The sequence below is a fragment of the Pinus tabuliformis genome, chromosome 5_2 (genome assembly GCF_031772625.1).
Source record: "Pinus tabuliformis cultivar Carrire ecotype Pingquan chromosome 5_2, CPIR1, whole genome shotgun sequence".
Classification (NCBI taxonomy): Eukaryota; Viridiplantae; Streptophyta; class Pinopsida; order Pinales; family Pinaceae; genus Pinus; species Pinus tabuliformis.
The window spans coordinates 1103173947-1103200462 of record NC_142306.1 but is presented as its reverse complement, the minus strand read 5'-3'; the positions used below and the strand labels follow the sequence as shown (position 1 = coordinate 1103200462).

The window sequence follows — 26516 nt, the reverse complement described above, 5'->3', positions numbered from 1 at the left end:
CATGCATGAAAACTGACATTCTTACTTTTGTAGCTAAATGTGATGTGTGTCAACACCACAAAGGAGAAACAGTCAAGTCACCAGACACCTTATAACCATTGCCAATCCCTGCCTCAGTCTGGATGGATGTTTCTATGGATTTCATTACTGGTCTTCCGAAGTCAGGCAACAAATCAGTCATCATGGTGGTTGTGGACAGACTTTCTAAATATGCTCATTTTTGCACTCTACCCCACCCATTTACCCCCACTTTGGTGGATCAATATTTCATGGACCAGATCTTCAAACTGCATGGCATGCCCACTTCCATTGTGTCTGATCATGACCCGACTTTCACCAGTAACATTTGGCAAGAACTTTTCAAGCTACAAGGCACCTAACTCCAACTAAGTACTTCCTATCATCCCCAAACTGATGGTCAAATTGAAGCAGTCAACAAATGTTTGGAGACATACCTAAGGTGCTTCACTTCAGAAAAGCAACATCAATGGGTACAATGGCTACCTTTAGCTAAATGGTGGTATAATACTAACTATCATGCAGCCACCAAGATGACTCCATATGAAGCAGTGTATGGCCAACTCCCACCTTCACCTATTTCTTATATCCCTGGATGCTCTAAGGTGCAAGTAGTTGATCAACTCCTACAAAACCATGAAACCATGCTAGCTTGTCTCAAAAGATAATCTCCATCAAGCTCAGAATTGAATGAAGCAATAGGAAGACCAACATCGTTCAGAGCGCACATTTCAAGAAGGGATTAGGTATTCCTACAGTTGCAACCATATAAGAAAACATCGCTCAAAGAAAAGGGATGCCAAAAATTAGCTCCGAAATTCTACGAATCTTATCAAATCCTTCAGCACATTGGAACAGTAGCCTACAAGCTGACCTTGCCACCAACTTCAAAAATCCATCCAATCTTCCAGGTATCATGCCTCAAGAAAGTGGTGGGGAACAATTGCAAAATTCAAACCAGTCTACCTGAATTGGATGAAGAAGGTTCACTCTGGCTCCAACCTGAACAGGTCCTCTATACAGGAGAACAACATCTGTGTGGCCACACAATCAAGGAAGTCCTCGTCAAGTGGAAAGACACCTCTCCAGAAGATGCGACCTGGGAACCAACCACTATTCTTCAGCAGTTTCCGCAGCTTCAGCCTTGAGGACAAGGCTGCTTTTTATGGGGGAGGGCATGTTAGGGTCCAACCCTAACCCCTTTATTTATGTAATAGGGTCGAGTCATAGTTATAGTTAGTTAAAGAGTCAATAAAGCCCGTATTAATAATTGTAAGTGGTTAACATGCATTTAAGAGAGGGACCACAGTTAGTTGCAAACGGGCCATGGTATTAGATAGATGGTATTGAGAGAACCATGGTAATGACCCATGGTATTGTATGTATGAGTCCTATATAAAGGATAGAGACTCCCCATTGAGAAATATCGAGTCTTATTTTGTAATTGAGCTTTGCGCTACTAGAGGTTGCCCCCTCAAAGAGGCAAGTGAACATTGCTTTCATATTTGAATAATAAAATACTTACTATTTTTCTCATTTTCTTCTGTGTTATGGGTTGTATTTCTTCACATAATTGGTATTCTAGAATTTCTCGCAGGTCAAGAGCATAATAGGTGATTTTAAGATCCAATTTAGGTGAATTTCATCCTATTAAAGAAAAATGACATGATATTCCTTGTTTCAATTTTGAAATTACTTTTTATTATTTTAATTTATTAAGATCATTTTAAAATATTACTAAATTGTTTATGTAAAGGTTAAATCTTTATCAGTTGAATAATTATTTATAAAGAGTTGGAATGGAAGGAGCTCAACCTTTGAGGCTGTTAGGGTTTTACTCTAGCTGCTCAATTTTTGCACCATTTGAATGGATTTTTTGTAGATATTTTCTACGATTCAATGGTGAATCCTTGTGATCTCGCGAATAAATATGTTTCTTTTGCAATTATGGTTATCGATCAAGCTAGCTCTTCTTCTTCCGTTTCGCACAACTCTGTGTTGAAGTTTGGTTCTCGTCTTCCGGTGGTTTAAGAAATTTATTTCCTTAATGTTCTTATGGATGAAGAAGCGTTTCGTACAACTTTATGTTGAAGTTTGGTTCTGGTCTTCCCATGGTTTAAGAAATTTATTTCCTTAATGTTCTTGTGGATGAAGACGCTTTCTTCTGTGAAAAATATTTTTCGAAGAATGATTTGGTTTGTAGGTTTAATGGGTACTGACCGCATTGACCAATATGCTTAAATGGATCTCTGAGACATGGAAGGCCCTTTTTATGGACGAGTTGAATATTTACCCTATCGCTTGGGGTTTCTTCATTGTGGTTTTTGATAAGGTTGAGGACAAGAAGTTTACCTATGAAGTTGGATTGTGGTTTTGGGGCGTTGTTGACCTCTTCATGCAACCCTGGACTCCCACTTTTGACTCGGTAACGTCATCAATTTCTACAACCCGAGTTTGGGTAAGGTTTCCGAACTTTCCCTTGCATTTTTGGAATCGCACATTACTTTCCCCCATTGGGAATGCACTGGCAAAATTCTAACGTAGTTGTCCTCAGTTTGGGTAAGGCTTCTAAACTTTCCCTTGCATTTTTGGAATTGCACATCACTTTTCTCCATTGGGAATGTGCTGGGAAAATCCTAATGTAGTTGTCTGAAACAGGAAAAAATTTCAAGACTGCTTATGCCCGCATGCTTCAAGAAGGGTTTTCCCGTGGAGCAAGACTACTTATGCCCGCATGCTTCAACAAGGGTTTTCCCGTGGAGATTAATTTGACAACGACAAACTATGTTTGGGTCCAAAAGCTCGGCTATGATAATATCTTATTCCAGTCTAGAGCATTCTATGCAATGGGGCATGTAATTAAAAATTGCCACAAGTGTTATAGCAAAAACTGGAAAAAAATGTTGAAGAGGCAAATGGTGGGACGGTGCACAAGGTGATCACTATACAATACTCAAAGGAGAAGAGGTTCAGGACAAAAAAGAACTAGAAGACAGTAAGGAAGTAGATTCAATAAAAGAAACCATAGTCATGACAACAAACCTATGCAGGGAAATTGCTTGCCAATATGGTTCCTCCGCTCACCAATAAGGATTTCTCAGTCGAAAAAAAATTCCCTCGGGAAACCACAAGAAATCTTGTTGAAAAGGAAACTTCTTGGTAAAATCAAGTGGATGAGGAAGATTTGAAGAATAATATTGTGGGAAGAATGATTATCCGGAATTTGAAGAATATACAGGTTGGATTCAAGTTTGGAAGAAAGGAAAGTAGAATTGGCCAAGAAAAACAAGAAGTCAAACTAGATCAAAATAAAATTACAATGAAAAATGGAATGTAAATACGTCTGTATTTTAGAGGTTTTTTGGAAAAAAAAAATAGTTGGAAAGGGGCTGAAGTTTTTGTGTTATGGGGAACTAGTTTGAGGGTTTGGATTGAGCCTTTGTGCATCTCCAACCCGCAAGGAAAATTGGAATAGAAAATTCGAATATGTAAACCCGCAAGGAAAATTAGAATATGTAAAAGTTCTGACGTTGTAATCCATTTTTTTTTTAATAAGAAAATTAGAATATGTAAAATTTCTGACATTGTAATCCAATTTTTTTTAATACAAATCTCTACCAGTTTTGTTTAAAAATATATGTCGTAGTATCATGGATTCTAAAATTGCTGGTCTTTTGGAATTTTTTTAACCTAATCACAAACTTCCTTGCCCTCAATGACCTCATTGGATTCTCTGACTGCACGGAATGCACTGATTAAATATGGCCTTGGAGGATTTGACCTCATGCTATGCACCAGATAAAGGTCATCAGTGATGAAGACCTTGACGACTGCAATTGTATTTTCCCCCTTACCATTGAAACCCCACCAAGAATACCTCACAAGGAAGCCACTGCAATAGAGACCCACAATCGAAATCCAACCGCAACCGAAATGAAAGTAGAAAAGCGGAGTACAGAGAGTCAAATGCAAGAAAAGTTACCCAGCCATGTCCGCATAAAGAGTTGCCAAAATCTGACAAAATTCAAACTAGTAGCTGTCGAAACACAGGACATTTCAAGGCAAAAGACTTGACCTAATCCCTAATATTCATGACGAAGTGTAAAGATCGGATACTCTGGAAACTAGCCAACATTAGACATGTAACCATAATGACAAGTACCATAATGTCAAAACAAACCCAGACTGATGATGGATGAATGCAACCAGCAGTTCTCTTATGGTAATTGAAATATATGAATACATAATAGATACAGAGACTGATGAGCGGCCGAGCGTATCTATTTACCTTGACTGTTCAGCATCAGCGTCTCCATACTCTGTTGCTTGTTTTCACATGCATGGGCTTTGGTATTCGGGGCCGGGAAAACAGATTTCACCGTTACTGCACCTTCATGGTCATGACTGTGATTGACAAATGCCTCATTGGTTTCTCTCTTGTAAACATAAAACCGAGAGACAACGAGGAAGAAAATCAGATTTAAAATGTTAAGAACAGCTAACAGGGCATAATAATAGTAAAGACGAGATGCATTCAGATTGTCCGAAACCCAATTGGCGTGGCCCTTTCTTCCAGTGATCTTAGTCGTAACAGTTAGGAGAAAACTGCTGAGAAAACTCCCAATCCCTGTAGTGCTTCCAACCAATGCAGTTCCTATGCTCTGCATGCTTTCAGGGGCCTGATTATAAAAGAATTCTAATTTTCCCACTTCAAGGAAGCCTTCTGCTATGCCCATAAGCAAATACTGAGGAAGCAAGATAAAAATGGTGAGGGGAGCTACTGCTCTTGGGTTGCCTTGAAGCCCGTGTGCTTTCACAACTCTGATCCGCTTGATTTCGGCTATGGTGGCCACCACCATGACTAGAATGTGGATGGCCAACCCAGTACCTATCCTCTGTAGGATTGTTATGCCTCTGGGATTACCAGTGAACCTTCTCAAAGTCCTCACTAGGATTCTGTCATACACAACCAGAAATACCAGCAATGATATCGAGACAAACGATGTGACACTGCCAGCGGGGATTTCAAAGTGAGGACCCATGTGCCTGTTCAGTCTCGTTCCCTGATTTACGAACAGTGTGTTTGCTTGGGCTATCACGGCGCTGGGCATGAACATGGCAACCCAAATGGGTACCATTTTTATCATAAGCTTCGTTTCTTCCACTTGGGTTACCGAACACAGCTTACTGGTTGAGCCATCGTTTGTTGCGGCTTTATCCAGAAATCTGAAAAGAAAAAATGAAAATTACGTTATTGTATTGTTGTTTATCTCTGAATTAAAATTTAGTTTTATAATCATATTTGGAATGCTTAGTTTCATCTTTCCAGGACGGTGCAAAATATTGTTTTTTATATCCGATTTCCTGAAATTCTATTGTCTAAAATATATCCAATTTCCTGAAATTCTATAGCCTAAAATATTGCTTCTGCGGTGGGTTTGGCGTTCATGTTGGGTGTGCAGTTGCCAAAAACAGGATCTGGTCCGGAAAAAACCGGCCAAAAGTAAAGAATCGTTAAGACATCTTAATAAGAATCAACGAGTTTGTTTTTTAGCACGGGAGTTATTTGTGGGTAAAATAAATTATTGTAAAAGGTGTTTAGCATTGATCGGGATTCGGGTTGACCAGGAAGCTTGTCGTGATTCTCTACCCTCGGGTTTCTATAAAGTAAAATATTTGCCATTGTCACAAACCTAAACCTACGTAGAAAAGTATATGCCCAGGTGTCACGTCTCATTTTTTTATTTTTGGTGTTAAGATGGTGGAAGAATTTGAGGTGAAATCTTGATTTGTGTTATTTAAATTAGTTTTTTTATCTATATATAAATTAAGCACATTTGAAAAACCCTTAGACACTTTTATTATGCAAAAATTACCCATCAAACTTGTGATTTCAATAAATTCTTACCAAATTTTAAAAAAATTAAACGACAAAACTTTCAAAAATCACACTAAAACCACTTAAAATAAATAAGTATTTAAATCTAGCCATCTTTGCTTTCCTACAGTTAAAAACTATTTCCATAAATGATGATGTTGAAACTCTACCTCAAACTCAGAGTGTGATGAATGGGGAATCTTCCTCGAGCAACGTACTCTTTAGGGTCCACTTCATGAAGTTTGCTGTAATCGGACGGTACATCGATTCTCCATTTACGAGCTGCTGCCACAATTACCTGCGCCATGCGACCAAATGGATTCCCTTTCTGAACCTTGTGTCTGTAAAATGGAGTGCCTATGAAGAATATTACAACAGATATGATCAATCCCGCCGTGGGAATCCCGTAACCCAAACTGAATCCAACATTCTGCTGAATATATATGAGAAGAGTTTGACCCATCAACGTCCCAATAAACACACCAAAGAGCCACCAATTGAAGAAGGAGACCTTCTGAAGCTTCTCTTTGGGATCGAATTCATCGAACTGATCTCCACCAAGGGCCGCGATGTTGGGCTGTGTACCGCCATTGGCCACAGCAAGAACGTACAAAGCAAAGTAGAAAACCCCAATCTGAAGCTTTGAAGCTTTCTCACATATGTTGGAGTCCGATTTGCAGTCTGGTGGTCTCAGAGATGGCAGTGAGACGGCTAGTGTCAAAATTATCATTCCCTACATCCCTTAGGTTGTTGGTTAGATTACATATTTTTACATAGTATAAATAACATATTATACGGTTTGAGTTTATCTAAGGGCTAAGACTTTTTTCTCCTAAAATATTATAGATTTAAAACCAAAAGATAAAATATCTATATCTTAATAGATTTAAGAGTCAAATAACTACTGAGAAATAAGTCCTGGTCACACAAACAAACAAACTCATATACCAAATTTATGTGTGTGATTGTTAACGTCTGAGACACAGAAATGTTTTCTCAGGTACCCAAATGATCCAAACCAATTAATTTGGACCCCATAAAATGTCTGCACTAAAAATACACAAATATAAATCTGGAATAGGAAAAATTGATATCTATAAATACCATAATCTCAAAACATTAATGGAAACACCAAACGTCCACAGCTCATGAGATCTCTCAGAAACTTGAAACGATAATTTTATTCGTAGTACATTGTTGGAAACCTCATACAAACCAAAAAGACAGTGAAAGATGGAGGAAAGCGATGAGATGCGCACCAGTATATAAATAAATGAAGACACTGTAAATGTCCAATAGCGTCCCCAGTGAGTATCTGCAATATATGAGCCGAGGATTGGGGTGATCCAAATTGCACCAGCCCAATTATTGACATTCCTTGAGGAATTCAAAGGGCTCTCATGGAGTTTAGTTGTTAAGTAAATCACTAAATTGGACACGATACCAATGAAAACCATAGTTTCGAAGATCTCATAGCCTGTAATTAAACATCAACAATATATGTAGAATTAACATAAAGAAAACATATTAATATAAACCAGGAGAAACTAGGCATTGCATCTCACCAATAAGGAATGAACAAGCTTTCCATCTTCCCGTCTTGGACCTGAGAACGGGCCTGCCTTTGAGGTCCACGGAGCCATCCATGGCGATTAAACCTCGAGACTCCATGCTACAGTTCCCTTGCCGTTCATATTCGTTTTCGTTTTCTGCCATTGCTCAATGCCTGAACTGTGAGCTTTTGATCCTTTCGCTGTGTTGTTAATATCTCTGGTTTCGATGTTTGGGTTCTTGATTGAATATAAGCTCTTGACAACGCATCCCTCTTTACTTGTAGTTTGAGAGTGCGTCACGCCGCAGCCGAGGGCTGATCTTCTGGACACGCAACCTGACAGCTTCAGGTTATCGCGGACCGTGGACCGTGTTTTATGTTAGCCATTGGCCCATTTTGCATTAAAATTCGATATGTATATATTTATATACACTTCTATTTCCCCGATGTCCTCGATGCTAGAAGTAAACCCTCCAGCTATAAAACCTTCTCTCTTCTTTAATCTCTAATTTTTTTAATAAAACTTCCACTCCTTTTAGGGTGGTAATAAAATATTTTCCAGTTAGTATGAGGAAAGGAATATCGAAAAGATTAAATTTCTGTATATTAAATATTTTAATCTTTTATACAAACATATGTCCTCGATGCTAGAAGTAAACCCTCCAGCTATAAAACCTTCTCTCTTCTTTAATCTCTAATTTTTTTAATAAAACTTCCACTCCTTTTAGGGTGGTAATAAAATATTTTCCAGTTAGTATGAGGAAAGGAATATCGAAAAGATTAAATTTCTGTATATTAAATATTTTAATCTTTTATACAAACTAAAACTATTATTTTTTACAATACATCTTAACTTACTTACCAAGTCAATCTAAACTTGTCTACTAGCCACCCCATATATATAATATAGCTACTAACCTATATAGCTACTTATCAATATAACTTGTCTACTATCATACCCAAATATATAGCAAAGTAGCATTATATAGAAAAGTAGCATCTTTGTTATTGCTTTTAATTATTATATGAGTTCACTCGTGTTGAGAGAAGGAACTTCCCACATGCAATATCTTTTGGACATTCAATTTTTCTTTCTAAGTTGGAAGTTTGGGTGCCAGATATCAAGCATACACATGGATACTTCAACCAATACATGCACACAATGTATTTATATTGGCATATGAAATTCTTCCTTGGTAGGGTCTTTTTGGATAGGTTCAACCATCAAAGAGATCTTTTCCACTCTATGAAGCACTTGCATTGCGAGATGAAGGACCTAGATCAAAGGCTGGAGTGCATCGAGCAACACCTTAGCATCCCACCCTCGGCTGAAGGCACCCCAAGAAACAACAAGAATCTTATCTAGGTCACAACTATAGACTCAAACCCCTCCACCTAGTCTCTTGCTATGTTATTAATAATACATCTAAACTTCTTTACTTGCCCAATCAATTTATGCCTAACCAAATATATGATATATAACAAAGTAACATGTTAGTTTCTTTTATATTGTATTTTACATTAAATATTTTAGTGCATGTGACAATGGTTCATTGAATTTGAAATAGAATCTATTCCAAATTAGATTTGATTCTTATAGACTTCTAGAAGGGCGGCATGACATTCTACTAAAGTGGACATGAATTTCCTCTTTTTTTTGTAATTTTAAACAATTATTGTAAGTCTCTACAAGATTTTTCTTGTCTATTAGGGTTTTGTGTTGTTCAAATGGGTTGCTTACAAATTGTGGACAGTCATTTCATTGTAAAATTAGGCTACCGGAAAGAATGTAAATCATGCTGAGAGGCTTTAGGCCCTGAGAGGTTGCAGCATGTAATCTTATTTTGTTTTAACCAAAATTCCCTATGCATTCATAATGCACAAGTGTTTATTATGTGCATATAGTGTGTCTGAATTCTTTGTGTGTGTTTGTTTTAAGTCTACAAACCCTATCGAATTATCGTGGTTACCATGTTTTAGGAAGACAGATTGAGAGACAAATAGAGAGTGGCAAGTCATTTGCGATGTTAAGCTTTGTCCAATTTGGGCATGGACGGAGGGACTATATCCCTGTAGTGTGGCGAGAGATTCAAATATGGGATCTTGATAGGGTGAAAATCCCATGAAGGCAAAGTTAAAGAACTGGGCATGTGTGTCGAATTGGCCATTCAGATCAAAGCATAGTGAAGTGGGTGTAAATTCCCGATGTCGCCGAATGGATGAGCCAAATACTATTGTGATCACACAAAAAATAATCATCTGGCCATTTTCTACTAGGTTGATCGAAATACACCATGTAGGATGGCTTATTATTTCTCATTAAAATCCAAAAAACCCATAAGAATAATTAAAAATCATTATTTATTTATTATTCTCTCGAAATAATTATTATATCGTTATTTAATGATTATTTCTAACCATTTTTTACTTAGTCACTTAGGAATAATTAAATAAATTATAATTTATTTATTATTCCATAATTATCCCCTATTTATCTCACCAGATAATTATTAAATCATTAATTTAATAATTATTTCAAATTCATTTTTGCCTCTATCCCACAAAGTAATTAATAAATCATTTTTATTTATGATTTACTTTAACCACTTTCTAAGTAAAGATATTTGATTGTTTCAAATAATCTTCCCTCTCTAAAATATAATAAAATATTTCTAATGGTTAGATCTTGATTTGGTTTAACATTTTTTATTATTATACTAAATCTAAATCTAGCCTAATATTTTGTTATAAATAGAGGGGTTTTCTCCTCATTCTTCACAATGACAATTCTCATTGTCTTCATTATTGTCCTGTGAGATTTGAGCTACCATTTTGAGTTGAAGTCATCACCACTTCTTTTGGCCATTATATGCATCCCGAGGGAGGGAGCTGAAGCACATGGTATCAAAGGACCCATCCAAGTCTGCATATTCTCCTCATTAGGTGTATTCAAAACATTTTTAATAATAAAATTTAATTTATCATATTTCCATTGGGTTTCTAGTATAATATTTGTTGTTATATGTTTCTTATTAATTATATGTTATTTGTTGTAGAGTTCTAATATTTGTTTTGCAAGTTTAAAAAATGATAATAGTAACCATTTTATGTTGTTAGGGCTATTTGTCACCAGTGGATTAAGTGAAGGATTTTGGTACACTTGCTAGAAAACTTCATACTAACAAAAGGCGACTTCGCTGGTTTAAAAATTCTAAACTTTAATGATTGTTGTTTCAGTATTTTTTCAGCATTTTTCAAGATTTTTTCTTTCTCTAAATTTTCATCTCTATTTTTATATTTTTTTATATTTGCTGGAAAAATATTTGTTCTGTTGGATTTTCGTGTCTTTTTTGCAAGTCACGGGTACCAACTGTGCAAGAGACTACACTCCATACAATAGATATGTTGAGCAAGACCTTCGGAGAGGAAGAACAATTTTTGGGCAAAAATTTGCACATCTTAGTGCATGTTTTGGGCTAACATTTGCACCAAGACACATAAATAAAGTCAAAGCCTAGCCCCCTTCAAATTTTCAAATTTTTTTCTTCAGAATTTCTATAACTTTGCCGAGAGTTTTGCCTATGTGTCAGGAAGGGTTTATTCATTATTCATGTTCACCCTTAGGCCTAGAGTATCTTAGTATTTTTTCTCTCTTAGAGGAAGGAAAGAGTCCCTTAGGGTTTAGAGTACACCTCTATCACTTAGTAGAAACTTTGTTGAGTTGAGCAGTGTAGTTTGTAGAACTTTCAGCCACTATTTTCTAGTGTTGTTGTCATATTTTTCAGTCCTTTTTAGTCCATATTTACATAAAAAAAATTCCCTTTGATACTGGTGTTTCTTTTATTCTTTACAATCCCCTTGAGTATCCTTCTTTTTGCAGTTTGTTTTTTTTCTATTTTCTAGCACTTTGCCTTCTTTTTTTCCTAATTTTTTTAGCATCATTTCAGTAGATTTGGCCTAAGATCCTTGTCACTTAGACATTAGATCTTTTGTTCTTTTAATTTCTTTGGGTCACTTGTGTTTTTCCATCATTTCTCTTGTTGCTTCATAAACCTTTTTGTGTGGGAAGTTGTGTGCGTGAGTTTGTTATTATTTTGTTATTCATTTTCAGTATTATCTACATTTTATGCACTTTATTTCTTAGCAGCATTGGTATTATAAAACATGTTTAAATCAACCCATCCACATACACATTATACATACACTCACACCCTAAGCAAAAGAGAGCTTGGCTAGTGTTATGACAATAAACTTTTGACATTTTTAAATATTTTTTGGAGAATGTTGACAATTGTAGTGTCAGTATTTAAAATTATAATAAACAGGGAAAATTTCTTGATAGCACGATTGTCAACATTTTTTCGAAATCCGAGTAAATAAGAAGATAAGTTTTCAGTCATTTTCCAAGCAGCATAAGGACTCAAAACCTACATTGGACCCTCTCCATTGGAAAGTGATCCGAACAAGCTTTCCAACGGTATGTGGAAGTCCAAAAATGGACTCCTAGATCAAAATATATGACCTATTGAAGTTTAAGGGTTTGAAGCCTTTGAAAGGAAGGGATATTAGAGGTCAGGGCACATCAAAAATCGCATATCAGAAGGTCCTACACATCGCAGCATTAAGCACATTGGTGATCACATATTGACGATCGCACATATGTGATCACAACATTGGAGTTCCATGGTGATTCGACGAATCGACAATCGACGAATCAGAGAATGTGACAACTTTAAAAAGTTGTGATTGTAATGAACCTCCTGAGCCTGCTCGGATATTTAACCCCTAGGATTTATGAATTTAAAATTTTCTTTGTATACCATTGATATTTCATCGCTATCAACGGTATCATCATCATATAAACACTACTGTACTCATAGACTTATTAGCCATAACGCTAAAAGTGAACCCATACTGTGGATTTTTCTATGTTCAACATCCCGACTTGTATGTCAGACTAGTTACTATGCATACTGCGCAATTTGGGAAAGGATTTAATGTTAACATTCCAACTCTTTTATTTTATCCCCAACGCATGAAGAATGAAGAGTCTCTTACTACATGCAGCTTATAAAGTTCCGGGGATAACCTACCCTATTACTAATAAGGTCTTTATATTAATTTGTTATGGCTAACTTGGCCATGCATCAGTTTCATAGTCCTTTAGACACAATCAAAATACTGGTGACTCAGCCTTTGTTTCACATGCATGACTAACTGGTCTAGTTTCCATGGATGTAATCCTGATGACATGCATGGCATAGATAACTTGAATCATTGACTTACATGATTAAATGCATTATTACCTATGATTCTACATACTCATATATCTACTGCCCTCAATTATCTTAATACGAATAAAGATGATCTCATCATAGTGTTATTGATCATTAACATAAATGCACAAATATCATCATCCAAGTCCTATGGTGAAATACAACAATCCCACAGTAGATGTCAATCATTCCATAGTTCAAATGCATCTACAAAATTATCTCTTAGAGACCATTAACTTAGATAATCTCTAAATGTCACATGAAATTTCTTCATTACATCTACCAATGATCAAGTTTAGATTCAAAAATTTCAACCTTAGTATAATATTGTCACATAATCAGTTAGTACCAACACTTTTACTACGCACAAAGGTCATATGCGGAGTCGATCATAAGTAGGTTAACTTCTAAAAAAACATAAGAACAAATAACTCCACTTATGTATAGTTACCACAAGTAACTTATTTAGCTATTCTCATGCTTACAGATTATGCCACATTTACACATATGAGCTAGCACTTTAACCACATAAAAATGTCAAGAGTAACCATACACCATTTTCCATGCAAGTAATAACTGACCACAATGGTGGATAACATCAGTAAATCTACTCATGTATAAGCATTCCATAAAATTCATTTAGTCCTTCTTATGGCGAGGAAATTTGAGAAAACCTTCTCTTAGACAACTGAAATTATAACAAAGAAGGGAAGAAAACAACATACAGACATTCCACGCATCATGAAACTAACTAAAACATCACTTGGAGAGTGGAGCACCACCACCCAACCATGAATCACCTCTGATTCCCCCCGAGTCAAGGTTCTTGCCATGGATCAACTGCCTCCAATTGATCTATGCAATGGTTATTTAACACCCTCTTTCATGATTTAGTTTCCATTAGCGGCATCCCGCTTTTATGGATTTTTCCATTTGCCTAGGTCTTTTTCCAGAAAAGCTCGTCTTTATCTCCCACGAAGATTTTCCTCATAAAATCTTGCCTTTATCTCCCGCAAAGATTTTATGTTTTTTCCTTGATGGATGTTTATCTCCAATCCATCCGATGGATATTTATCTCCAATACATCTAAGCTTATCTAGAATCACATCTAGAAGCTTATCATGAAAGATTTATCCTTATCCCATTCCTTAATGGGATTGGCAAGAATCGAATCTCTTGGTTTCTCGCTTTTCCAAGTGATTTATTTATCAATTTATTTAATAGCATTTTTGTTTTCCAATATTACATATCACACCTAGATTTTCCCAGCTTAGGTTACAATATACTAACACATAAGGAAGGGGTGTTACATACTCCCCCACTTAAATTTTACACCGTCCTCGGTGTATCATTGCATCATGTCCTCGTTCACAGGTAGCTGGTTTATGAATCCATAGCTCTCATGGCCTTCCCATCTTATGCAAAAATTCTGATGTATATCGGTTACAAGGAGTGCTCCCAGCATATCTCCAACCACAGTTACCTGTAACATTGTTTTCAAGCAATTGAGAGAAATTATAGATGAAGAAATTTTACAATGATCAATATCATGATTTGTTACTCAATACTACTAAAGCAACTATTTCTCATTATTCATTTTATCTAAAGAATGCATGTTCTCTCCCTGCATTCTTCCAAGCCTTTGTGCTCTTGTCAAACACTTGCTTTCTACAGCTCCTCTGCATACAACAAATCAACTGGCATATTTTCATAACATATCATAATCAGGTTAGTTTATATATAATCATAACCACATATACTCATCATAATCATATGTATGACATACTCCAATTAACCCATTGTTCATTATCCTTGAACCACTTCTTAGTTTCTTTTTTCTGTGCAACCTCCAGGTCGGTTGCCATGTCAAACACCCACCCAGTGTCTTTATGTATACTTGCACTCAAGGTGTATTATACACATAGTTATACATATCATGTTTCAATAATGTAACCCATGTAGTCATATAGGTACCATATGTACTACTTGTACATAGTACCATCTGTGCTACTTCCCATGTTTAACCTATTTTCTAGATGATGGCAATATTAGGTTAAACAATACCTTCATGACTTTATATCATCATCATTCTCAAAACAACAATATTATTTATCTAGTCTTGATCACATTCTAATAACCATATGCATCACCGCGTAGCATCAATTCTTCATGCCATATGTGTATATTTAACCATACTTAAACAAAATTTAACATCATCAATTTAAATCCACTTATTCATTATGGCGCATAGCCTACAATAACAACTTAGTTATAAGATTTTCCACATGACAGTAAGGATTAATATCCTTTAGTTTCCTTATCCAACTCGACCCTTAAACATAGTCATAAGTTATTCATGCATACTTTGCCTATTTATCATTAGCACATAACAACCCATACATATATGCTAAAAATAATATAACCTCAAATATAGTTCAAGCAACTCAAATCCCATACATGGATGAAAAGGTCAAATTTGTTTTACATGCTATGCATATTTGTAAGCATCACTATTCAAAACTTAATTTATTCTTTTTTTGACAACCTATAGTAATAGAAAGAAATTTTAAATTCCTCATTTATGAGGAACCTCCATAAAAATACTTATTAGCATGTTAGTTCATGTTCCACTACTTCTGCCACCTAGCAGTACAACACCCATCTCATGGAGTACAAGTCTCTGCTTAGTTTATTTTATTCTTTTTACTTCTTATAAGAAGTACGTTTGTCATGTCTCAATTCCTTTTCCAAATTGGAAGGGTTCATATTGGTTAGATATTACCTCTAGAACCTTATCTATATCAGATATATACATTAAGGTATGCTCTTAAGTTGCAAAGTTTTACACGGTCAAGAAGGTACTTACAAACTTAACATATTTTTTCTATCATCAATCAAGAAGCATTAGAACTTGCTTCTTATTAATTACCATGGTTTATATATATTGTTGTACCCAAGGACACTTATAAGTAAAAGTATGCATATCCCATGCATAGGTCATGGTATATAATAACATGTTAAAATTAGATTCCCCTTAATCATTTTTTCGAAGAACAAATCACACTTCAAAATGCATTGTATATAGATGCATTAACCAAAGGATTACATTGAAAAGAAATTATCCCATTTCATAATCTTATACTATAACATGCTCTTTATAATCTTAACATTATTCGTGGGAATCTTTACCTTTGCATAACACCTTACTAAGGTTTAACATTTCCTCTTTTATATAATCATCCTTTTAGGTATTAGGTGGGATTTTATTTAGCCAAGTCCCTACCTAATTGTATCATTGATATTTTCCTTTTATTAAAATAACATGATGACCATGTTACCAATCATTATTTAAAAATTTACCTATCAATTGCTTTCATTCCAACATAGATTTCCAGCTACCCTTAACTTTATCAGCAACTGTAATGAATTTACCCATTTCTCATGGATGGATATACCAACTGTGGTGATAAAATGGATCTCTTGACCTAACCATTTTAATAAGCTTGGCTTGGGAGGAATTGTCTGATAACAACTATTTCACCGAAAGAAAATACTGACACATCAGTACATTGATGAGTGAAAGTGATCGAAAGGGATGAATGATTTACTCGTTGTGGCTTGCCAATTCGTGAATCCCACTGGTTTCAAAAGAATGATAACGACAACTTCAGCATCATAGAGGAAAAAAAAAAACTCAAATGCATTCCTAAGCAATTGGTTCTTGTGTTTTCGGCTTCTAGAGTTTTGAATGTTCTTCATCAAAACCCTTCTTTCTCATTTCCACTACTTTCTGCACCCAAAAGGTAGCAGAAAATATACAGAGCCCAGTGACTCCCATTTATCGAAATTACAATTATGTGTACTTTACATTATCGAAATTACAATTATAAGTTTAAAATTTTAATACTTTAAACAAGTTAAATTGGACATGACATAGCATAAGCTATTGCTGCTAGACAAGGTTGTTGTGGTCGTAGTCATAAGTTTAAAAACACTTTCTTATTGTTGATAATCACTTTTGGCTACCACAATTTTTCTTTGACCGTTGTATGCCACAACTTAGAATATTGCGTCACATCTGTTGATCAATAGCATTGGCCTTCGCCAAAATATAAATACAATTGATAATAATGTGATCAAAGTGTAAAAAACTTTCAATAGTTTAAGGCTTGAATCTCACCCAATACAAATCTAGGAATCCCTCTTGCAATGTAAGGGAAAATACCTTCTCTCCATGAAGAAAGATGAGGCATATCAGAGAAGTTACAATTCATGTACCTAACATCCTCAATAATCAAGGTGATCACATGACTAAGTAATTTAAAACATGATTGTGACTGACTGTGTGGCTCCGACCTAAATTAAACTCCTTCTTAGAGCCTACCCAGGAATCCATGACAATACATGGGTATATTACACAACAATAAAACAATGATACAACCATGGATTCCCTCTATTAAACAAGTTATGCCCAACTATGATGATATATGCCAATTACGTCAATGTTGATAAGCAACAAATACAATGCTCACAAGCTCTCTCAGTCCACATCATCAATATCACACAACAACATACTATGTCATTTGCAAACATCTACGCCAAATGGTCCAACACACAAAGTAACTATACAATCTGTTATTCTTATTTTTCCTGCTTAACCAAGTTCACAGACCGATCGAAGAAGTACCCATTAAAGTTTAAAATGCAATAACTGTTTCCCCAATTACTCAATTTTTTTTTTCAGAATTTGCTCATGAATCGATCTGATGGGCATAGATTTGAGACAAATTTAACACTTCCATGGATTTATTGCACATTTCGGAACATATAGAGAATGAAACACACAAACCCCTTAGCTTATCTTAATGCACAAACCTTGAAGCATCTTAAAGTATGCTCAATTCATATATAGTGTAAAATACACATGGATACATTAATATTCAACATATTATAAGGGTTTGATTAGAGTGGGTAGGTTTTTAATCAAACATAACCTTTGAAGCTTGATGAGTACCAGAATTTTTTTGAAGACGGATCAACCCAAATCTCAATGGATGTCGATAGCTGCTTTTGGGACCCAAATCATTAGATCCGATGATCGAACCCTCTACATATTAGAAAAACTGCAATTTCGTGAAACACTTGAGGGTGTCTGGATTTTCAACGAGCGGATGACTCGTGGTTGCAGAGAGGGGAATTTTTCACCAAGTTAGATGAATATCACATTGATTTAATGCTTAGACTGCACAACACAGCAGAGAAAGATATGAAACAATTGATAATCAAGAAATATTTATTTATACTATTTCATGCATGACAGTTTATCATCATGATCGACCTTTTTTTTTAACAGTAGACACAACACAACTATACACAGTAATTTGGGAGGCCAGAGTTATGGAGTGCCAAACGGTGGCATGTTTACTCCCACGACAAGCACACACCGATGATGACTCATCATCAACACCATTAGGTTCAGAACTCATGCTATTTGCATAACCCAATGAGATCTACAGAGACCGAGCTTGCTCACTAATTTATAATTAGTCTCCACGCCTTGGAAGATAGAGTACTCAGTGGAAGGTGGGGATAAATGTTATCCCCTTTTCCTGTTCATGATTATGCTTATTGCTTGGATAACGATTAATCCGACTAAGGATAATTATTATCCCAACCCAGTGCCTCCAATTCAACAGATTTGTTGAAAATGTAATTTCAACGCGCACGTACTACTCCAAAACCACCGAACAAAACCATAAAACCGGCCAGGATCATATCGCACCGCCATCCATGAAAAGTGGTTTCCGTATTGTTGAGCTCCGATGCGATTTGGAGGCGACGCGTGTCACCCGCATGACATCAGCAAACGAAACCCATCGGAAGTTAAAGCTCGGTGAAAATCTGCCTTCCGATATCCTCTCCATCGTCCGATCTGGTTGCGTGTTCTCCACCGTTGATCGATTGAAGCTGCATACAAACCAAGGTCAAATCATATTTTGCGTGGAGTAAATTAAAAGCATGGTTGACCATACGTTTTAATTAATGAACTGTCATATGCGTAGGTGAAGTTTTAATGTTTCTTTTATGCGGGAGGTATGGGCATAAATTTTATATGTGTTATATTTTAAATCGAGCGTTGACCATATGTAAGGTAAAAAGAAAGGCCACGATAATATAGAGTTTTATTTTTTACGTATTATGTTTTATACATAGCGAGCAAAAATATATATGCTCGAGTCTTGCTCATTGTATTTTTGCAAGGGGAAACACACTGCAGTGTGTAGAAAAACAAGAACAGGGGCGTGAGTTTTTTTTGTGATGTAATTTTTTTTTATGTGTTGGCCATCGTAAAACAGAGGAGTAGCAAAAGAAAACCATGTGTGGTTTTGCACAGCAGTGCATAAAGAAAATGGTGGAGCCTAAGTTGTTTTTACACCAGTGAATGTAAATTTTGTTTTACAGCAGTAAGATCATGTAAACTTTTGTTACAGCAGTAAGTTGTTTTTCACAGCAGTGAATATGAAAATGATTTTACAGTGGTAAATCTTTGTATCAGGTTTTAATGAATAGAATGTTTTTATGGTGGTGAAATACTCTGTTTCTCTGTGAATTTTTTTTTAAGCTGTCTGTGCACAAAAAGATCCTGTGGAGGTAAAACAGAGCATTGTCTCTGTGTGTGTGATTGAATCTTGGTTTTTGGTATTTTCCCCATTGAAAAATACCCAACAGTGGTATCAGAGCAGGTTTAGGCTCTTTGAAGGTGACAAAGAAGCTGAAAGAAGGACCTGTTGCAGCAGTAAAACTTCTCAAGCAAAGTGAAGGCTCAGTCAAGAGAATACTCAGGTATTTCACAAAGTTTTTTTTGTGTTGCTGAAGAAACAGTCAGCTGTTTAAACACACAGTCAAGGATTTAGTGGCATAGATCAGAATACAAGGAATGGCCAGCACAAGCACTGGTATGGGTTTGTTTAACACCCAGCTCCCACAGTTTAATGGGAAGAACTATGATTATTGGTCAATAACTATGACAGCCCTGCTGGCCTCCCAAGACTTATGGGAAATAGTTGAAGATGGCTTTGAAGAACCAGCAGATGAAACTGAGTTCAATGCATTAACTGAGGGAGAGAAGGATCTGCTTAAGAACAATAGGAAGAAGGATTCAAAAGCCCGAGTGTTGTTGTATCTAGCAGTAGACCAGAGTATGTTTCCAAGGTTAGCAGCAGCTAAGACAGCCAATGAAGCATGGCAAACCCTCAAGACAGCCTATCAAGGCATGGAGAGAGTGAAGACAGCAAAACTTCAATTGCTGAGGAAGGATTTTGAGAATCTGAACATGAAGGAGTCAGATAACATTGACTCATTCTTCACTCATGTGATTGGTGTAATCACACAAATGAGAACTCATGGAGAAACCATTGAAGACAGAAGGATTGTGGAGAAAATATTGAGGGTCTTACCCTCAAAGTTTGATGCCATTGTCACCACCATTGAAGAGACAAAGGATCTCTCAAGATTTTCAGTTGATGAGCTACATGCATCACTGATAACACATGAGCAGAGGTTGAGTAGGAATGAAAACTCATCTCTAGAGCAAGCCTTCAAGACCCAGATGTCCTTTGGAAGAGGAAGAGGTCAAGGTAGAGGAAACAAGAGAGGAAGAGGCAGAAGCCAGAACAGAGGAGGAAGGAACAGCTCATCAAATGCACAAGGAAGAGGCAGCAATCCAAATCAGAACCAAGGCCAAGGCAGCAGCCAACAAGGAGGACAATATCATGCTCAAGGACAAAGGTATGATAAATCTAATGTTCAATGCTATTATTGCAAAAAGTATGGACATTATGCAAGTGATTGTAGAAAGAAACAGCATGATATGAACACTAGACAAAATGCAAATGTTACTAGAGAAAACAGCAGTCAAAGTAATGTGTTGTTAGCCTGTAACATGGCTGAAACAAACAGTGAGGAAATTTGGTTTTTAGACTCAGGTTGCAGCAACCATATGACAGGGAATATAGCCCTCTTTTCAGCCTTAAATCAGAATTTGAAATCAGAGGTCACACTAGGAACTGATAGTAAAGTGTCTGTTATGGGAAAAGGGGAAGTAAAAATATTTACAAAGCAAGGAGAAAGGAAAACCATAGCAGATGTCTACTATGTCCCCGGAATGAGATGTAACCTATTGAGTGTTGGACAGCTTATCCAAAAGGGTTACAATGTTTATTTTGTAAATGATGTGTGCACCATCATGGACATACCACCCAGCAAAAGATGCATTGCTGAAGTGAAGATGACAAGGAACAGGATGTTCCCTCTCAGGATCCGGGCAGATTTGAAAAACAAAGGAGAAATTGCAGCAGTTACCCAAGAGGCTTTCCAAAGCATGCCAAAGGATGAGAATTGGTTGTGGCACTTGAGATTTGGACATCTCAATTTTGGAGGTCTGAATTTGTTGAGTAGGAAAGGAATGGTGAAAGGATTGCCATTGATAGAGAAGCCGGACAGCCTTTGTGAAGGCTGCATATTGGGAAAACAACATAGAGAAAGTTTTCCATCAGGGAAAAGCATAAGGGCAAAGGCACCCTTAGAGATTATCCATTCAGATTTGTGTGGACCAATGCAAGCTCCATCATTAGCAGGCAGCCTATATTTCTTGACATTCATTGATGATTTTACAAGAAAGACTTGGATATATTTCCTCAAGAAAAAAAGTGAAGTCTTTGAGAAATTCCAAAACTTCAAAGCACTTGTGGAGAACCAAAGCGGGCTGCACATAAAAGTATTGAGAACTGATAGAGGAGGTGAGTATATCTCCAAGGAATTCCTAAGATTTTGTAGAGAAAATGGAATTCATAAACAGTTTACAGCAAGGTACACTCCGCAGCAAAATGGAGTTGCTGAGAGGAAGAACAGGACCATCATGGATATGGCGAGGAGCATGCTGAAGGCAAAGCATTTGCCAAATGAGTATTGGGCTGAAGCTGTACATTGTGCAGTTTATATACTGAACAGGTGTCCTACAAAAGCAGTCATGAACAAAGTGCCAGAAGAGGCATGGAGTGGGAGAAAGCAAGGAGTCACCCACATGAGAGTTTTTGGATGTGTGGCCTATGCACACATTCCAGATCAGCTAAGGAGGAAGTTGGACAGCAAAGGGGAGAAATGTCTCTTCATTGGATACAGTGAGGAATCCAAGGCATACAGGTTGTATATCCCATCCACCAAGAAGTTTTTTGTCAGCAGAGATGTTCAGTTCATTGAAGAGGAAGCTTGGGATGGAAGCATAGAGAAAACAGTGAATGTCAAGAACTGTTTGTCTCATGATGAAGATGAAGAGGAGGTGGTTGAAGTACATCCCCAAACAGCAGCGCCAACACAAGGACAGCAAGGAACACCATTGAGGCCAACACAAGGACAGCAAGGAACACCATTGAGGATCAATGAGAGTGCTTCTCCAAGCACACCACAAGGAGGAAATTCAAGTGCATCTTCAAGCACTTGCACACCAAGTGAACGAGGTAAGAAGTTTAGAAATCTAAGTGACATTTATAATGAAGGAATGAATTCCTTATTTGCCTTGTATTGTCATGTTGATGATCCTATTCATTTCGAAGATGCAATTAAAGATAGGAAATGGATAGAAGCTATGGATGAGGAGATGAATGCCATAGAGAGAAACAAAACATGGGATTTGGTAGAGTTACCAAAAGGCAAAGAAGTCATTGGTGTGAAATGGGTCTACAAGACCAAGAGCAATGCTGAAGGCAAGATTGAAAGGCACAAGGCAAGGCTGGTTGTCAAAGGGTACAAGCAGCAGTATGGGAGAGATTATGAGGAGACTTTCGCACCGGTTGCAAGAATGGAAACCGTGAGAGCAGTGCTGTCCATAGCAGCACAAAACAAATGGAAAGTCTACCAAATGGACGTGAAGTCAGCATTCCTAAATGGAGTGTTAATGGAAGAGGTTTATGTGGAACAGCCTCTCGGCTATGAGAAGAAAGGAGAAGAGCACAAAGTGTGCAAATTGAAGAAAGCTCTTTATGGGCTGAAGCAAGCGCCAAGAGCATGGTACAGCAGGATAGATTCTTATCTATTGGATAATGAATTTGACAAGTGTGAAGGAGAACCCACCGTCTACATCAAAGAAAAAGATGGTAAAATTTTAATTGTTGTCTTATATGTTGATGATGTTATTTTCACAGGTAATGATGATCAGCTCATTGAGAATTTTAAATCAGTCATGAAGGATGAATTTGAAATGACTGACATGGGTTTCTTGAGATACTTCTTAGGCATAGAAGTAGAGCAAAATGAAAAAGGAATTTTTATATCTCAAGCAAGATATGTAAATCAAATTTTGAGCAGATTTAAGATGGAAGAATGCAAGGCAGCAATCACTCCCACAGTGATGGGATTAAAACTCAGCAGAGAGGACAGCAGCAAGGATTTTGATCCTAGCCTGTACAAAAGCATTGTGGGCAGCCTTATGTATTTAACAGCAACTAGGCCTGATTTAATGTATGCTGTTAGTTTAATTTCCAGGTTCATGGAGAGGCCGAAGGAGGCACATTGGCAGGCAGCAAAGAGAATTTTGAGGTATGTCAAAGGTACCAAAATGTTTGGAATTTTATATAATGTCTCAGAACATTCAGATTTGGTTGGATACACTGATAGCGATTAGGCTGGAAGTGTAGATGATCGGAAGAGCACTTCCGGTTATGTTTTTAATATGGGTTCAGGAGCCATTTCATGGGCTTCTAAGAAGCAGTCCATTGTAGCATTGTCTACAGCAGAGGCTGAATATGTGGCAGCTACAACAGCAGCATGTCAGGCAGTATGGATGAGAAGAATGTTGAGAAGCTTAGGCCAAGAGCAGGCAAAAGCGACAGTCATCTTTTGTGACAATAGCTCAGCTATTGCATTGTCAAAGAATTTAGTGTTTCACAAGAGAACGAAGCACATTGATACAAGGTTTCACTACATCAGAGAATTGGTGAACAATGGAGAAATTGTCCTAGAACACTGCAGGACTCAAGAACAGGTTGCGGACATCTTGACAAAGCCGCTGGATCAGAAAAGCTTTGAATTTTTGAGGAAGTGTTTGGGTATGACCGAATGCCCAGCAGTTGAAATTAAAGGGGAGTGTTGAAAATGTAATTTCAACGCGCACGTACTACTCCAAAACCACCGAACAAAACCATAAAACCGGCCAGGATCATATCGCACCGCCATCCATGAAAAGTGGTTTCTGTATTGTTGAGCTCCGATGCGATTTGGAGGCGACGCGTGTCACCCGCATGACATCAGCAAACGAAACCCATCGGAAGTTAAAGCTCGGTGAAAATCTGCCTTCCGATATCCTCTCCATCGTCCGATCTGGTTGCGTGTTCTCCGCCGTTGATCGATTGAAGCTGCATACAAACCAAGGTCAAATCATATTTTGCGTGGAGTAAATTAAAAGCATGGTTGACCATACGTTTTAATTAATGAACTGTCATATGCGTAGGTGAAGTTTTAATGTTTCTTTTATGCGGGAGGTATGGGCATAAATTTTATATGTGTTATATTTTAAATCGAGCGTTGACCATATGTAAGGTAAAAAGAAAGGCCACGGTAATATAGAGTTTTTTTTTACGTATTATGTTTTATACATAGCGAGCAAAAATATATATGCTCGAGTCTTGCTCATTGTATTTTTGCAAGGGGAAACACACTGCAGTGTGTAGAAAAACAAGAACAGGGGCGTGAGTTTTTTTTGTGATGTAATTTTTTTTTATGTGTTGGCCATCGTAAAATAGAGGAGTAGCAAAAGAAAACCATGTGTGGTTTTGCACAGCAGTGCATAAAGAAAATGGTGGAGCCTAAGTTGTTTTTACACCAGTGAATGTAAATTTTGTTTTACAGCAGTAAGATCATGTAAACTTTTGTTACAGCAGTAAGTTGTTTTTCACAGCAGTGAATATAAGAAGGATTTTACAGTGGTAAATCTTTGTATCAGGTTTTAATGAATAGAATGTTTTTATGGTGGTGAAATACTCTGTTTCTCTGTGAAATTTTTTTTAAGCTGTCTGTGCACAAAAAGATCCTGTGGAGGTAAAACAGAGCATTGTCTCTGTGTGTGTGATTGAATCTTGGTTTTTGGTATTTTCCCCATTGAAAAATACCCAACAAGATTGACAAAGGAAACAATGAGATCTAGGTTTTTCCTGTGATCTTCTACGCTGCCAGCGGAAAGTTGAATAAGGAAACAACAACTACAACTTTTTCTCTACAATATTTCGTGGACAATGTCGTTAGCTCTGCAGCCAACTCACATAACTCTAACCTATGATAAGGCACACGAAAGAAAAAAGAAACAACAATTGAGATTTTGTGTGGTGGTTTACCACTATCCTCATTAACGTACCACCTTTTCGACACGTCATATGATAATCTCTATCTAACTCACGATAATAATGCCTCAGATGAGATTATCCACTCCTCCGTTTTGTTTTTGATCCTTTCCACGCTTGTGGTAACTCTTATCCGCACGTAACTGCCTGCAGTGCAGTGGAACAACAACAGCTGAGCTTTTGTGTTATGATTTACATCTATCCTTATCATTCCCTTGATGATTCGTATTCTCTGGATGTTTCATATTCCATTCCCACAGTGAAATGTCACTTGGATTTTTTCCTGCATGGGAAGGAAAAATAAATTTGACCGCTTCCGACATGACTATTTGGATGAGATGGGGGCGCGATGGTTTCTAACTTGGGAAGAAAAACTCTTGTCCTGCAAGCTACGCGTATTTGAGTGATGAGGAAATTCATGGGAAGTGGAACTTGACCGAGAATGAAATCATGGTGTTTGGCATCTGGACAAATGGAAACCGAATCGATGCCTAAACATGCTTTCAAAATCACTCTAAACACCCGTCTTCCTTGCTGATATTCTGCCGAGTGGAAAATTATTGGGATGGCTGGTATATTGATTGTTTCACTGATTGGTGTATGGACTGCTATGACTATGCCCCAATATATATATATATATATATATATATATATATATATATATATATATATATATATATATCTTGACTTTTCAACACTACGACCGAGGCGCTTATGATATCTAATTTTAGACGATTTATACCATCATGTATATATGTACATCCCAAAATGTACCGCATAGAAATCGATCCATAATTCCTATATGGAAGGTTTATGAATTCTTCAACTTTAATATTGGATAATATCCCCATGTTCTTTGTTTCAAAAAAAAATCTAACTTTACTTCATATAACTTGAAACGTTTTTCAACATCCGGTCACACAATTTAGATGGGTAAAGTCCTCATATATATATATATATATATAAGATTAAAACTACATATATACCATTTTAGATGATATCAAAGCGCTTATGAAATGTTGAATTGTCATGCATATGTTAATAATTTCCCAATAAACCCTCTTAGCATTTGGATTCAACCTTAAGGAATTTTAATGACATATTTTAAGATCCAATTTTGTCTTTATGGATCTTGGGATTTTATAATTAAAATCCGTCACTGAAACGCTATGGAGGTGGATGGTCCATAGGCCTCAGTGTTTGAACTTATGCTCTGATACCATTTGTAATGAACCTCCTGAGCCTACCCAGATATTTAGCCCCTAAGCTTTATGAATTTAAAATTTTCTTTGTTTACCGTTGAGATTTCACCATTGTCAATGGTATCATCATCATATAAACACTACTGTACTCATAGACTTATTAATCATAATGTTAAAAGTGAATCCATACTGTGGATTTTT

General features: G+C 36.7%; 1 protein-coding gene across 1 annotated transcript; it reads right to left on the bottom strand.

The window, feature by feature from the left end:
• Positions 1 to 4298: 4298 nt before the first annotated feature.
• On the bottom strand, positions 4299 to 7676 carry LOC149163089 (protein NRT1/ PTR FAMILY 5.2-like). The gene is made up of 4 exons (XM_089435946.1): positions 7462 to 7676; positions 7156 to 7373; positions 6067 to 6629; positions 4299 to 5244 (listed from the first exon to the last, which is right to left on the bottom strand). Exons 1-4 carry the CDS (start codon positions 7610 to 7612, stop codon positions 4299 to 4301), a joined length of 1878 nt encoding a protein of 625 aa, XP_089292072.1. The 5' UTR covers positions 7613 to 7676.
• Positions 7677 to 26516: the final 18840 nt, after the last annotated feature.

Bases quoted from the DNA above. Each gene is read 5' to 3' on its own strand.
- LOC149163089 (XM_089435946.1), bottom strand. From the start codon at position 7,612: ATGGCAGAAAACGAAAACGAATATGAACGGCAAGGGAACTGTAGCATG. The intron at 6,630-7,155 runs GTGCGCATCTCA...TAAGGGATGTAG, and splicing joins CTTCATTTATTTATATACTG to GGAATGATAATTTTGACACT. The intron at 5,245-6,066 runs GTAGAGTTTCAA...TTTTCTTTTCAG, and splicing joins CATCACACTCTGAGTTTGAG to ATTTCTGGATAAAGCCGCAA.